At 41.5% G+C, this 15613-nt stretch overlaps 1 protein-coding gene, 1 long non-coding RNA gene and 1 pseudogene across 2 annotated transcripts; 1 reads left to right on the top strand and 2 right to left on the bottom strand.

Annotated features, from left to right (window-relative positions):
* Positions 1-4888: 4888 nt before the first annotated feature.
* Positions 4889-12133, bottom strand: LOC140338953 (uncharacterized). The gene is made up of 6 exons (XM_072423295.1): positions 11916-12133; positions 10664-10801; positions 10434-10557; positions 8231-9025; positions 6382-7143; positions 4889-5853 (listed from the first exon to the last, which is right to left on the bottom strand). Exons 1-6 carry the CDS (start codon positions 11991-11993, stop codon positions 5075-5077), a joined length of 2676 nt encoding a protein of 891 aa, XP_072279396.1. The 5' UTR covers positions 11994-12133; the 3' UTR covers positions 4889-5074.
* Positions 12134-12169: 36 nt separating this feature from the next.
* LOC140339177 (uncharacterized) lies at positions 12170-12669 on the top strand. Its single transcript, XR_011922398.1, has 2 exons — positions 12170-12215; positions 12432-12669. It is a non-coding gene; the product is annotated as an uncharacterized lncRNA (long non-coding RNA).
* Positions 12670-13840: 1171 nt separating this feature from the next.
* LOC140338882 (uncharacterized) lies at positions 13841-15288 on the bottom strand (annotated as a pseudogene).
* Positions 15289-15613: the final 325 nt, after the last annotated feature.

Here is a 15613-nt window from a genome sequence, read left to right as displayed (position 1 = left end):
CGCTTTTTGATATCCAGTTTTTTAGGGACCATTGATTTGTGTTTCTGCTATCATTGCTGCTGATATATGCTATCATAGCCAAACTGTTGTGTGCTATATGCTCACACTGCACTGATGATATTGTTTCTTGGCTATGTTAGACTTGCTGAATAAGGTGTTACCTTACCTTGTGACTGGCCCCTAGTGCGAAGAGCCTGGTTGATATTGCTGCTTTGCACATGCATTCCACAATGCCTAGGCTGCTTACCCATGTTAAGACACCTTGATGCTGCCGGGATATTGGGGTTGATTGTTTATGGCCAATAATGGCATTGAGGATGGCTCTTCCTCTTTAGGGGTATCCACATGGTTTTATTTGGCACACTGTTTATCTGCGATACAGTCTCTGGTTGTTCATGCTTAAATGGTTTAATACTTCTGGAATTGTCAGTATACATACCGCTAACAATAATAGATCAACTATATAATCTTTGCTTGGCAGCTCCTGCACAGTGGCAACATTTGACGGATATGACTTATTCACCGAGGAGCGATGCTCTGTTTCGTACTTGAATGTTCTACACCACATGTCGCTGTTCAGCGTGCCGTCCAGGCCATGGTCTATCCTATACTGTGGTGACACATTGTTTTTTTTGGTGCGCCTGGAAATCCTATTGTCCTACCACTAAGGGCAATACTTCTTGTCTACCCTGGTTATTCCATTGTTTACTATTCTTTGTTATTCATCAAGTTAATTTTTGCTGTGGATTTTAATGTCTTGTTTTGTTCTAACCTGACACGGTGGAGGTGAGTGGAAAAATGCCTACATCGAGTTCCACTTTCCCCCACTAGTTCACTCCTATTCCTGGTGAAATAGGAGCTAGACACTCACACTAGTATTTGTTGGTGGACTCCAGCAGTGAGCCCGGAGTATAGCACCACCTTTTCTTTTCTCTCATTTTTCTTTCTTTCTTCCCTCTTTTCCCCTTTTCTTCTCATCCTGCCCTTACCCGCCTCTTGCGTAGTCCTTAGCTTAACTCTCCTCCCCACCCTTCCTCCCACGTCCAGCCCTTCGTCCCCAGTGGAATTGCAAGCTGAGATAGGTCACTTCCCAGCGCTAATATGTCACTAAAGGTTTCGTCCATCAATGTGCAGAAAACACATTTTAGGCACGATAAGATACCGGCGGCTTACCATGGATTGTCACCTGATTCCAAGTCCAAAGGCGTCAGTATACTTATTGACAAATCTATCCCATGGTCACTAGTTACTTTGAAGGTGGACCTTGAAGGGCGCTACTTCCTAGTCAAAGGAAAGATACATTCCCGACTTTTCACCCTGATTAACCTGTACCTTCCTAACACCAATCAAGTATCCTATTTGGAAGAATTCCTCAATGTTGCTGATATGTTTGCAGAGGGTACTTTGATAGTGGGAGGAGATTTGGCTCTAGACCCGGCTCATGATGTAATAAAAGGGGCCTCTCACCTCCCATACTCAGTTCTACAGCAGCTGAAGAGTCTCTTACGCCTCCACCAACTTACTGATATCTGGAGAATACAGCACCCCAACAGAAGAGACTATACTATCTACTCCCCAGTTCACAAAACCCACTCGTGCATAGGCTTTTTCTTGGTCAAACATGATACCATCCCTCTGGTGCAGAGATCAGAAATAGGCAGTATGACCTTCTCCGATCATGCCCCGATATCCGTCACAGTGTCCTCAGATGTTACTTCCCCAGGGGGTACCCCTTGGCATTTGAATGAGAAGCTTTTGACTTCAGGATATTTTGGAACCCACTTAGAGGGTGAGCTTTCGGCGTTTTTGTAATAGAAATGACGCATCAGTTTCTAGCCCCTTGACGGTCTGGGAGGCCCATAAGTGTTATTTGCCGAGACTTCTGATACAGCAGTGCCAAATGGTTAAAAAAGAGCGCCAGCCAACGACTGACACAGTTGCTTCAAGACCTGCATGACTTAGAGATTAGACACAAGCACGGCCACTCTCCCGATATGGAAGCCCAATTGTTAACACTAAGTGAACAAATCAATCTACAATACTGTTCCAAAGCGAGTTCCCAACTTGATAGGTGCAGAGCCTTTTTTTACAAGTATAGTAATAAGTGCGGGAAGGCCTTGGCATGTGCCATCAGAGCAAAAAGTGCCCGTGCCTTCATACCCTGTATACAATTGAAAACGGGCACCCTGTTACATCATCCTCAACAATCTTGGGGAATTCTGACCCATGCCTCTCAGACACGGTTGCAGCAGGTACATAGGCCTATTTAACTGGCTCTGGAATTCCTAAAATACTTGAGGATGCTTTGGCGGCACTAGAGGCTCCTATCACTTCTACTGAGTTGCAGGCGGCAATTGCTCATGCGCCTACGGGAAAGGCCCCTGGACCTCATGGGTTCACCCTGGCTTATTATAAGTAGTTTCTCCCTCAGCTCACAGACCCATTCCTGACGGCCTTTGATGCACTTTGCCGGAGTACCCTCTGCCAGCAGACTCCTCCACGGCTCACATAACTGTTATCTTAAAACCTGACAAAGATGCTAAGATGTGTGCAAATTATCAATCGATATCTCTTCTAAGTTGTGTTGTAAAACTTTTTTCTAGCATACTTGCACGTATACTTACGCCTATCCTTGAGCAGATTATCCACTCAAAGCGTTTTTTTCCCACTTAGGGAGGCAAGTGACAATACTATCACCACACTGTCACCACACAAAAAATCCCTTCCTTGACTTTTTCGACAGACGCCAAAAAAGCGTTCGACTGTGTGAACTGGGACTATATGAAACAGGTCCTTGCCTTATTAGGCATTCCCGGTAGACTCTTTACATGGATACGGGCTCTCTCAGAACCCTACTACATTAGTCAGGGTTAACGGAATTCTCTCCCACCCTTTTTCCATTACCAACAAAACAAGACAAGGATGGCTTGTCTAAGCTAAACCGGCCGGCTTCTTCCAAGCTAAGCCGGCCGGCATCTTCCAAGCTAAGCCGGCCGGCTTCTTCCAAGCTAAGCCGGCCGGCATCTTCTAAGCTAAGCCGGCCGGCCGGCTTAGAAGAAGAAGCCGGATGGCTTCTTCTCCCTCCGTGCGTGTCCCTCGGCTATAACGTCGGCACGTGTGCTGGAAATTCAAGTTGAAACTCATTCAAACACATTTTGTATTGGGTTGAATACAAACTCCTGTATCCAACCTGATACAAAATAATTCAAAATAAATACAAAGTATGTAATTGGTAAATTCAAACTCTCATTTTGTACTGGATTGGATACAGGAGTTTGTATTCAATCCAATACAAAATGAGAGTTTGAATTTTGTTCTCATTTTGTATTGGATTTCTTTTCTTTTTCTTTTCCTAATGTTATTAAAAATCATTGACCAATGAGACTTCAACTAGGTCAACACGCTCCAGTTAAAGATTGCATATTGAGTAACCTTTTGTTAGGCCGAAATGTAAACATGCTGTAAATTGTTTTTCTTTATTATTTTTTCTTCTTTTTCTGTAATGTACATTGTTACAGTACTGTTTACCATGTTTTCGTTCAACTGTTTGATACCTTCTACCTCTGCCGGATTAAGCACTGTAAATGTCTGTTTTGTTGGTTGCTAATAAAAAAAATCAAAAAAAAGATGAAAAAGAAAATGGACACAACACCCATAACTAAAAAATTCAGTTTGGATCCTCATTGGTGTGGTTTTATTGATGATTAAGAAGAGCGTGATTTCCATTGAAACCTTTTCCGCACTTTGACGAACAAAAAAATGAGCCCTTCCTTGTCACTGACTGAAGAACATTTTCGGTAATAGTACTTACTTCTGGAGGAATTAGAACCAAGGCCTTAACTTCTGCATTATATTCAGGAGACAAAAAGATGTCTTTCTCACATATTTCTGCCTTTGTGTTCACCATTTGTTGAGGGCCTGATATTATATTGAGAAATGGAGATAGACCTTTCATATGGTGTAGGGTATCTCCTCCTCATTTGTTGGGGACATGACGTTATATTGAGGAATGGAGATGGACCTTTCATATGGTGTACTGGAGATGGACCTTTCATATGGTGTATGGTGTCTCATTTATTGGGGACATGATGTTATATTGACGAATGGAGAAGGACCTTTCATACGGTGTACGGTATCCCCTCATTTGTTGGAAACATTAACTGAATAAGACCAATAATGATATCCTCATGAACAATAATGCACGCTTTGATATTTTATTATAGTATGAAAATGTTCTGTATTTCAACAACAGAAGTTTTTGTTTCCTTTAAAGGACAGTGCATATTAAGTTATTTTTGTTATAATGATATACTTGTAAAATTTTAACTATATAAAAAACTAATCCAGGAAATAAAGTCTTTTGCAGGTCAACTTACAATAATTTACAAATAAAATTAACATTTCTACTTTGCTAGTTTACCATTTATATTTTAGTCTCCTCTTACAAAATAAAGTGAAGACCTGCTCTATTCTTTCCTAACAGCACATACTCACCTATGCATCACTTCCACACAACTTTAAAGATTTGCTAAAAATCTAGGGGGCTAAGGAAGGTAAGTATTTACTACTTACTATTTACTAAGGGGAATTTATAGTGAACTTGTTGCTTTACCCTGTCCTTCCTAGTGGTAACCTTAAGTGTGACTCGGGGTAGAAAAAAGTTGCTGAAAGCGGTAACCCTGAGTCACACTTGGAATTGGTAAACCTATGGAAAATAATAGTAAATACAGCCTTATCCGTTCCGCCGGCGTCCCGCGCCGTCCATCACCGCAATACCTGTCTTTTTTCTTCTTCCTCCAGTGTCTTCTGCACTCGATGAGTCACCGGGGAGTTCCCGGTGACATCGGGGCTTGTGTAGGTTGCCGGCCATTTATTATTTTTACATGATTTTGTGTTTCAAACTTTATTATACTCATACTATTATATTATACTGTAAAATAAATTTTAATGAAAAACAATGTACCGCTTTTAGACATGAAAAAACAGAAAGAAATGAACTGCTAGGGAGGTTAATCAAGAACAAATTTGTCTTAACCTTGGGTTACATGAAAATACGAAGTCCTGAATTTTGCATCTAATATTTACATGTGCTGCTATCTAGAGTAAATTCCTCCTTTATTATTGTCGTAATAATGTCATCTGCCTGAATAGACAGTTGATTCCCCCCCACATACGTCTCTTTCTTGACCTCAGAACAGGAAAGGGGCATTTCACTGGTGTGAACTCTCTCGTGTTCATCAAGTTCTTGTTTATTTTTGAATGATTTCTTGCAATCTGAACAATAAAAGGCTGGTTTGCGGCTGTGAGTTCTCTTGTGTAGGACCAGATCGTGTTTTTTCATAAACCATTTTTTGCAATGACGACAAGGAAATGGACCTTCGTTGGTGTGGGAGCTCTGGTGAAAAACAAGTGCGCGTTTGCGGGTAAAACATTTTCCACACTCCAGGCAAAAAAATTGACCTCTCCCTCTGTGCGTCCTCTGATGTCCACTGAGAGATGAGATAGAGGTAAAACATTTTCCGCATTCTGAACACGAAAATATCTTTTTGTCCTGTGTTGTAAAAGTATTCAAATTATTGTAAGAAGATGATTCATACAGATTAGAATGATGTGGAGATCCATCTGCATAGGTAAAGTGTGTCTGGACATTTGGGATAATAGAATGTGGTTTATTATTGGGCTCCTCAGCATTATACACATCTGTTGATCTCAGCATATGATCGAGTCTGTGATGTATATATTGACTACCAATGCCTACTCCTGGAGAATAGTGTGCCATCCCATTATTTTCTTCATTATATTCTGAAGATAAAAATACTCGTCCTTCTTGGGTACTCCAGCTGTCATGTTCACCTATTAGAAAGAAAATATTTTTTAGTTATAACATTATACTTATTGATAATGTTTTACTGTAAAGAATCATGAAGTTGATATAGGATATGCCAACAACCCAGGGATATAATTCAAATAATGTGTACCATACGGCCAAGGCAACTATGGCCCTCTGGGTAAGGTGTGCAAATTGTGATCACTTTCTTAAGATGAGGAACATATATTAACTTTCCTTCACTTCAATTATTAAGAGCATAAATTTAGAGGGAAAGGTTAAGTAATAGAAATGAACCTTTCATATGGTGACCAGTATTTCCTCCTCATTTGTTGGGGACGTGACGTTATAGTGAGGAATGGAGATGGACTTTTCATACAGTAATAATACATTCCTTTTTAAGTTGTATCTGTGCAAATTTGACACAAATCAAGAAATTAAGACTTTTTAAAGGTCAGCTTACAACCGTCACAAACAAATTTGTCATCCCTCCTTTGCTGGCCTTCTATTTAAAATCCAAATCGGAGGTGTTGCATTTCATGTACAGTACTTACCTGCACTACCTGGAGAAGATTCCTCCTTTATTATTGTTGCAATTACTTCTCCTTCTGGTATACACTGTTGATTGTCCTCCACATGCTTCTGTTTTTTATCCTCAACCTCCGAACATGAAATTGGCTTTTCACTGGAGTGCATTTCCTGGTGTTCAGAAAGTTCTTGTTTATTTTTGAAGGATGCATTGCGCTCTGAACAAGTAAAAGTTGGTTTCCGGACATGCAGTTTCTGGTGTACAAGAAGGTCGTGTTTTTTCATGAAAGGTTTACTGCAGTACATACAAGGAAATGGACCCTCGTTGGTGTGGGAGCTCTGGTGAAAAACTAGAGCACGTTTGCGGGTAAAACCTTTCCCGCATTCCAAGCAAAAAAATGGACCCTTCCCCGTGTGCGTCCTCTGATGTCCACTGAGAGAGGAGATTGTGGAAAATGTTTTACCACATTCCGAACATGCAAATACGGTACTATCTTTTCTCGTGACTAAATCTAAATTCCTGGAAGATTGTTCCTCGGCTTTAGAAAAATCTGCTGCTCTGTATTCACTGGGACAGCTTGGGAGGATGTTAGGAGTATTTGATTTATCATTGGAGTCCTCAGAATTATGTCGTTCTCTTACTCTTGTTACATCATCAAGCCTGTGATGTAAATATTGGTTACCCAGGCTTACATCTGAAGAATATTGCACCTTCCCATTGTCTTCTTCTATATATTGTGGAGGTAAAATAAGATGTCTCTCTGAGGTATTCCAGCCATCGCCTCCACCTGTTTGAAATAGTTTTTTTTTTTTATTAAAAAGGTTTAAGATTCATAGTTTATGTTATACAGTCAGGAGTCACATGTGCTAATCTAGTCCTTGTTGGGTACAATACCTTAATATCTTAACACAAAGATACTTAGATACATCATACAATACAACCAAAGCAACTATGGCACCCTGCATAAGTTGTACCTATACCGATTCCTTTTTGTATGGCAAGGTATAGAAATAGACCTTTCTCCAATACATTTGTTCAAACTTTGAGGTTATGTTAAAGAGGAAGTAAACCCAAAACGACCCCAAACCAAAAAAATCCCACTTACCTTCAATCCTACAAGCAGTTGATCCGTCGGTTTTTGCCACTGGGTCCTGCGTCGTCCCAGGATCCGTCTTCGGGCTAGCGCACCAGGCGTCGCCATCTTCTCCTCTTCTTTCGGGCCTCTTCCTATAGGGAAAAACAAACTTGCCAATCTCACTACGCATGCGTGGGATCAGCAATTTTTTCCCGTTTTGATGAAAGAGTTCCTTCTGCGCAGAAAGAGCCTTCGGGGATGCGAGACGTAGGTATCCTGGGAGACTTTGCGTTCCTATTAGGTGATCAAGAATTAAAGGGGCGGTGCTGCACCCTTTATTAAAAAACAAACAGAATTTGTACTTTAAATAAAAAGGGTTCTTTACCCTTTTATGTGAAGTAAAAATTCTGAGTTTAGATACGCTTTAAGGAATAGAGATGGACGTTTCATTTGGTGTATAGTATCTCCTCCTCATTTGATGTGGACATGTTATATTGAGGAAGGACATGACATTATACTGAGGAATGGAGATGGACCTTTCATATGGTGTACAGTATCTCCTCCTCATTTGTTGGGACATGACATTATACTGAGGAAAGGAGTTAGACCTTTCATATGGTGTACAGTATCTCCTCAATTTGTTGGGGACACAATGGTATAATGAGGAATGGAGATGGATCTTTCATATAATGTACAGTATCTCCTCAATTTTTGGAAACATAACCTTGCCCCCCTTACTTTGCTGGTCTACTAACAAAAATCAACATGTGAGGTGATGAATTTCATGCAAAATACTTACATGAGCTGCTATCCAGAGAAAATTCCTCCTTTATTTTTGTCACAGTCACATCTCTTTCCTGTACTGACAGCTGGTTGGCACCAACATTTGTCTTTTCTTTATCGTGAAAGACCTCAGAACATGAAAGGGGCTTTTTACTGGTGTGAATTCTCTGATGTTCAGAAAGTTCTTGTTTATTTTTGAAGGATCTCTTGCATTCAGAACAAGTATAGGTTGGTTTCCGGACATGCAGTTTCTGGTGTACAAGCAGGTCGTGTTTTTTCATGAAAGGTTTACTGCAGTACATACAAGGAAATGGACCCTCGTTGGTGTGGGAGCTCTGGTGAAAAGTGAGAGCACGCTTGCGGGTAAAACCTTTCCCGCACTCCAAACAAAAGAATGGACCCTTCCCCGTGTGGGTCCTCTGATGTCCACTGAGAGAGGAGATTGAAGTAAAACACTTTCCACACTCAGAACAAGAAAATATCTTACCGTCTTTCTTTGTAACAGTGTTCAAATTATTGGAAGAATCCTCAGGATTAGAAAGAACTGGTGAATCATCAGCACTGTGACAGTATGGCTGGGAATTTGGGATAAAGTTATATGATTTATCATTGGATTCCTCGGAATTTAATAGTTCGGTCGTTCTCACCATATGATCGAGTTTGTGATGTATATATTGCGTAACAAGGTTTAGTCCCGGAGAATATTGGGCCATTCCATTATCTTCTTCATAACAATCTGGAGATGTCCTTTGTACGTCCGTTGGAATGTCCATTGTATGACTTTTAGGGGGATTCCAGCCATCATGTGCATCTGATGGAAAAATTATTTCTTATTAAAATGAACACCGACATAAGAAGTTTGAAATTTACACAATACTGTCATTTAGATAGACCTCTCTCCACATTTTTTTTGGGGGGGGGGGACATGAGGTTATATTGAGGAATGGAGGTGGACCTTTCATTTGGTTTCCTCCTCATTTGTTGGGGACATAACCCCTATATTGAGGTACGGATATTAACTTTTCATATAGTGTACAGTATCTCCTCCTCATTTCTTGGGGACATATCTTATATTGAGGAATGGAGTTGAAACTTTCGTATGGTGTATGGCAGGGGTGCCCAAACTTTTTTGGCTTGCAAGCTACTTTTAAAATGACAAAGTCAACATGATCTATCAACAATAAAAATGCTAAACATATATTTATTTATATATATACCGAGTATGACACAGAAGTGACTGAAGCTAATGAGACACTGAATGGCAGAACATTGCACTACAAGACTTTAGTGACAGGAAAGCTACAGTTCACCTGTCATAAGAGAATGACGTGCTGCACAAGAAAAAGAACTGCTAATCTATACAAAGGTATCTCGGTAATTGAACCCTGACACCGAGCCTGAACTGACTGGGCTGCCCAGCACTGTTCACCTCAGACTGCACTCCTGCCCTCTCAGCCTCCGTCCCCACTCCCCACTGTTACACGCCTTCTCACGCACTTAAAGACATCCCCAGCATCCCTATAGAAGTGCAGCAGGGCCGCTGGTAAACAGCAGGGAGGGGTAAGGCAAGGCTCCACAATCGACTCTGTTGCCTTTGTGATTGACCAGTAGATTGCGATCTACGTTTTGGGCATCTCTGGTGTATGGTATTGCTTCCTAATTTTTTGGGACATGACGCTATACTGAGGAATGGAGATGGACCTTTCATATGGTGTACAGTATCTCCTCCTCATTTGTTGGGGACATGACGTTATAATGAGGAATGGAGATGGACCTTTCATATGGTGTGTGTCTCTTCTTCTCGCTGTCTGCAGCGTGTGTCTCCTCCTGGCTGCAGTGCAGAGCGAAAGAAGCCGGCACAGCGCCCCCTGCTGTTCCCTGTCCTAACTGCCGTACAGTGGAAAAAAAAGCAAGCACAGAGTGATCAGAAGGGGAATTTGAATGACACATGAGTGATCAGAAAGGGAATTTGAATGGCACATGAGTGATCAGAAGGGGAATACCGGTATGAATGGCACATGAGTGATCAGAAGGGGAATAATCTTTCAGAATCTTTTTTTTCTAGATTTTCCTCCATTAAAATTGGGTGCGTCTTATACTGCGAAAAATACGGTATCTCCTCCTCATTTGTTGGGAACATGACGCTATACTGAGGAATGAAGATGGACATTTCAATTGGTGTACAGTATCTCCAATGTTATGGTAAACTCTCCTCTTACCCAGTGATGTGAGGGTCTGCTGGTCTTCGATCATGATGTCCTGATAGAGGTCTTTGTGTCCTTCTAAATACTCCCACTCCTCCATGGAGAAATAGACAGTGACATCCTGACACCTTATAGGAACCTGAGAGAAACAAGGATATAGTGTGATATAATCAGAGACATACCAGTAGATACTTACATCCAGACACATCCCATAATAATGTCCCATAATTCTTGGCACCGCTCACCTCTCCCGTCAGAAGCTCAATTATCTTCTGGGTGACTTCTAAAATTTTCTTGTCATTGTTTGGGATGAGTAAGGAATGTACAGGAACCATAATGGAATTATGTTCGGCTCCGGTTGTCTTTTTCACAACCGTGTAATCCTGTGGATGGAAAGTAACAATCAGATGATATAGTTTAACCACCCAGACAAATCTCCTACCCATCCATAATGCACCTTGAGGAGATTCAAACTCTCTTAGAAAGGTCATGGTATTTCTGCACCTCTGCCTTTGTGTCTTTTCCAGTTATATGATATCAGTTAGGTTGTGACGGATGTGTCATGGAGGAGTCGGTAAGAAGTTGTGGGAGATTGGCCATAGAAGAGAAGAGAGTTGCAGAATGCCAGTAATAGTGAGCTGCAAGCAGGAGAACGTCCATCAATCAGAAAGCTGTACTGAGAGGTTATCTGAACGGCTCTCATCCCATCAGCAATGGCAGAGGAGCAGAAGACGTTCACCCTACCCCTTTGTGCGCACAAGTTAGACCACCCAGTGAGCACACGTGTCCACAGATTTATAGGACTTGGCTCGCATTTACTGTGATATGAGAAGATGACGCTTCCTGGTACTTCAATAATGGGTTGGTTCAGTAAAGTGCTCATATTTACATCTTCCCAATCAGTGCCGGTTTCCATCTGTATGCCAAATCCTTCAAACATCTGTATGCATTAGTTCACATTGCAAGATGCAGGGACACGCGCCGTGGCAGGACGGAGAGCAGCATGCTGTTGCGGAATGCAGAGACGCACAGCGGCACGTGGTTGCGGGATGCAGGGACGTACGCCGTGGCAGGACGCAGATCAGCACGCCACTGCGGGATGCAGGGACACACAGCGACACGGCGGGAAGCTTGGACGCGTAGCGGTATGCTGCGGTGGGGTGCAGGGACGCAGGCCGTGGCGGGACGCAGAGTGGCACGCCTTTGCGCGATGCAGGGACACGCAGTGGCAGGACGCAGTGCGGCACACCGCGGCGGAATGCATTATTGCATTTTTATTGATTTCACTATATAAAAATATCAGCAATGAAACTGCTTTAATGGTAAAAAATACAAAGTGACAAAAAATCGGTAAAAACGCCCAACTTCTAGGAGGAAAAGAAAGAGTTCTCCTCCATGTAGAATTCCCCAGATTTATTTATGGTTTGTCCTTGAAATTGAACTAATAAATGAAAAAGATGGAGCAGCTGTGCCCTCCCCCCCCAGAATCTTCCTCACCTCTCCGGTCAGAAGATGGATGATTTCCAGGCTGAGCTGTAAGAGCCTCTCGGTCAGCCGGTCACACGACCCCTCCATGGCTCGCTTTCTGCAACAATGGTGTCCGGCCCCCAGCGCACTGCATGATGGGTAAAAGGAAAGCTGCGTGCTGATTGGTTCCCTTTCGCCATTTTGTTGTAGACCTGGAGACCATAAGAGAACTCACTATTCATTGTATCGGGCTGCGTTCCTCGCTGTCCTCACTTTTTGGGCTACAGAAAATTGGCCGCCGCCAGAAATTCAGGCTTGTTTATTCTGTCTGTAAGAAAAATAATCTTTCATAAATTTGTATTTTTGTCATTTTTTTTCCCTTCTTTATATAAAAAAAAAAATTAGAAATACATTTTAAAGATTAAAATATCAGCTATCATATATTTATATATATATATATATATATATATATATATATATATATATGAAAAAAACTTTTTTTAAAACATTACATTTACATTTTTTTTAAAAACAATTTTTTTTTAGGAGGTCCCCCTCCCCTTCCATCTTTACTCCCCCCAACCCCTGATATTTTCAGGAGGAAATGTCACCAATCCATCACCTGCACAGTACAAGATCAGGTGGCTTGAGAAGAAGAAGGAAGAAGACTTCAGAATTTCTCCAGGGAAATGAAGAAAACCAGGCCGGCATGGGATTGTCTGCAATCAGGTTATGGAGGGATCAAGGACTCTTTGAAATTAAAAGTTACACTTTAATATGTTAATGGTCACAATATGTTAATTTATTGCACACTTCCCATTAGTTTTGTAGATTCCTAAAGATGAAAGTCTTTTTGGGGATTGTTTCTTGCAGAGGTCTTTGGAAGGAGTCATGGGGCATCTTAGGGTTAGCTAAGTGCCCGATCGGTTCCTGGAATATCCATCTGGGTGAAATAATAGAACCTCCTGTTCTAAATGTATAGTCGATGGTCCTGCTTTTTCAAGACTGGATAAGATAGACTGTCATGGGAGAACCTGAGTGATCAAGCAAACCTTGGAGTGTCAGTCTTGGAGAGCTTTGATAAATCAGGTCCAATGTACATTGTCTGTTCCAGGGAGAATATCAGGGTCTTCTCTGATGGGATTCAGAGGGAATGGGAACGAGGTGTTAGAAGATGAAGATGTCTACCTGGCAATTGGCATCATGTCTCCTATGGTTAAGTGAGCTTTGACAATTTGGAATTGGCATAAATAAAGTCATAGGAGACCTTGTGGGAATATTTTGGAACTGTTCTGTCCTAGGTTTTGTGCCTAATTTGGTGTGATGCCGGCACCAGTAAACAATACACACTTTGTAGAAGACATTTCTGTCTGGTAGACAGACACCATGACAAAGTAGTAAGTATAGTTAGAACATCGTGATGAAAGAAAGACGTCATGTGGACCCATATGAAGTTGCAGGAGGCTGGCTGGTATTTCAGTGTTTTTACAGGTAAGAGTTTTGGATAAATGCCTTGCTGAGATTTCATTAGATGTCCTTCATGTGTTCTCAGCCAATGAGCGGCATCTTTATGGCACAAGAACAGGCCGTACTCCTTGACACCCAACAACTATTGCTGTATTACAATCCCCACTTGGATTTTGGAGTTGACTGTCTCCCTGCTGGATTGTCTTCCAGACTTTCATCTACATTTAAGAGTGCACGTATTACTTTCTCCACTCTCTGCAAGTCGTGTTTGAAAGATTCCTGACACCTTGGGCTGGTAGACTAGATACTTGGCTCTTGTGTTCCCCGTTCACTTGTACTAGTGATAATCAATTGAACATCCTTTGGCCTGAAAGTCGCCAAAGTTACCCAGGTCCAATAGGACACCCTTGTAGCATTGTGAAGAACAAGTATTATCAGTGCTAACAGTACATACTGTATGAAACAGATACAAAAGTCCACACTGTGGATTAGTGACAACTTTATTTTATTACAGTGATACAATGTATATCGTAATAAATCATAGGAAGTAGGGACAACCAACCTGAAGCATAACTGTTATCAATGTTGGAGATTTTCCCACAGTTAAAAGTTGGAGTGTTATGAAATTCACTGCAGATTTAATAGAGCTACTCACCCGTGAAGTAGTTCTGCTTTCTTAAAGCAAAACTAAACCCACATGACTCACCTATCCCTGTTCTATTGCAGGGCGCCACCATCTTCCTTTTTCTTTTCTTCATCCTCACGATCTTTAGCCATCATGACTGGCTTTGCCGGGATGACGTTATTCCCCCGCAGGCACAAGGAGGTTCATTCACGCAAGGGAAGCTGGGAGTTTCCCTGTGCAGCTCAGCTTTTTTGACGGTTTCCTAGCAGGTAAGATGATAGATGATGTGTGCACCTAAGGCACCTCACTGGTTTGGAAGCTGCCAAACTGCTGTCAGTTCTGACACTACTATACCAGTGCATACTTTGACCTAAAATGTTCTTCATATTCATCTCCATTCCCATATAAACCATTCTTTGATACATAAAGCTTTATGTATGTGAAGCACAGTAAGGATCCTATAGTGGGTACGTCTGGGAATTCCTTCCTACATCACACATACACCTGCCTCTATATTGCCCAGCTGGTCAACAGGCAAAATGATTCAACCTACAAGCTACCACTATACTTTTTTCAGTGGCCTTGGGTGGTATACTTATTCTGGTAGAGAATTAGAGTCACTTTCTGGGCAAAACATTTGCCACATACTGGACAGGAAAATGGCTTCTCACCAGTGTGAATCCTCATGTGTTTATCACAGTTCCCTTTATTGGAAAAGCACTTTCCGCACTCAGAACAGGCAAAGGGCTTCTCACCGGTGTGGACTCTCTGGTGTATATTAAGTAGTGATTTCTGGGTGAAGGACTTTCCACACTCAGAACAGGAGAAGGGCTATTCTCCAGTGTGAGTTCTCTCATGTCGAATCAGTCCTGTTTTGTGTATAAAAGACTTGTCACACTCGGAACAGCAGAAGGGCTTGTCTCCAATGTGGATTCTCTCATGTGCATTGAGTAGTGGGGTGTGGGTGAAAGACTTTCCACAGTAAGAACAAGAGAAGGGCTTTTCCCCGGTATGGATTCTCTCGTGTCGAATAAGTTCTGCCTTCGTTATAAAGGATTTTTCACATTCCAAACATGCAAAAGGCTTCTTCTCACCAGTGTGGACTCTCTGGTGTTTTCTAAGTTGTGCTTGGAAGGTGAAGAACTTGTCACACTCAGAACATGAGAAGGGCTTTTCCCCGGTGTGGATTCTCTGATGTCGGCCTAGTTGTGATTTCTTTTTGAAGGACTTTTTGCACTTAGAACATATAAAGGGTTTTTCACTTGTATGAGAACAGTGATGTACAACCAGGTCATGTTTAAAAAGGATTTTTTACAATCTTGAAAATCGCTTATTGTGGTACTATTAGAAGATGTTTTTTTGGGATTACAAGATTCTGCCGGTCCATCTGCACTGTGACAGATTGGTTGGACATTAAGGATGACAGAGTCTTCAGAATTCACATCTGTTGTTCTCACTTTATTATCAAGTCTTTGATGTATATATTTGGTAAAAAGGTTTACTCCTGGAGAATACTGTATCATGCCATTATTTTGTTTGCTATAATCGGCAGGTGAAATATAATGCCCCTCTGAGGAATTCCAGCCATTGTGTCTACCTGTTGGAAATAATTTATTAGTAATAACAATAACAACAG

Source organism: Pyxicephalus adspersus, chromosome 10, assembly GCF_032062135.1.
Source record: "Pyxicephalus adspersus chromosome 10, UCB_Pads_2.0, whole genome shotgun sequence".
Classification (NCBI taxonomy): Eukaryota; Metazoa; Chordata; class Amphibia; order Anura; family Pyxicephalidae; genus Pyxicephalus; species Pyxicephalus adspersus.
The sequence above is the reverse complement of the archived record's forward strand: the minus strand, read 5'-3'. Positions and strand labels throughout refer to the sequence as shown.

What these genes read in the sequence shown, in the direction of transcription:
- LOC140338953 (XM_072423295.1), bottom strand. Translation starts at nt 11,993, where the DNA reads ATGGAGGGGTCGTGTGACCGGCTGACCGAGAGGCTCTTACAGCTCAGC. An exon ending in GCAGACCCTCACATCACTGG is followed by an intron (nt 9,026 to 10,433) that starts GTAAGAGGAGAG and finishes TTTTTCCATCAG; the next exon opens with ATGCACATGATGGCTGGAAT. An exon ending in TTCTCTGGATAGCAGCTCAT is followed by an intron (nt 7,144 to 8,230) that starts GTAAGTATTTTG and finishes TATTTCAAACAG; the next exon opens with GTGGAGGCGATGGCTGGAAT.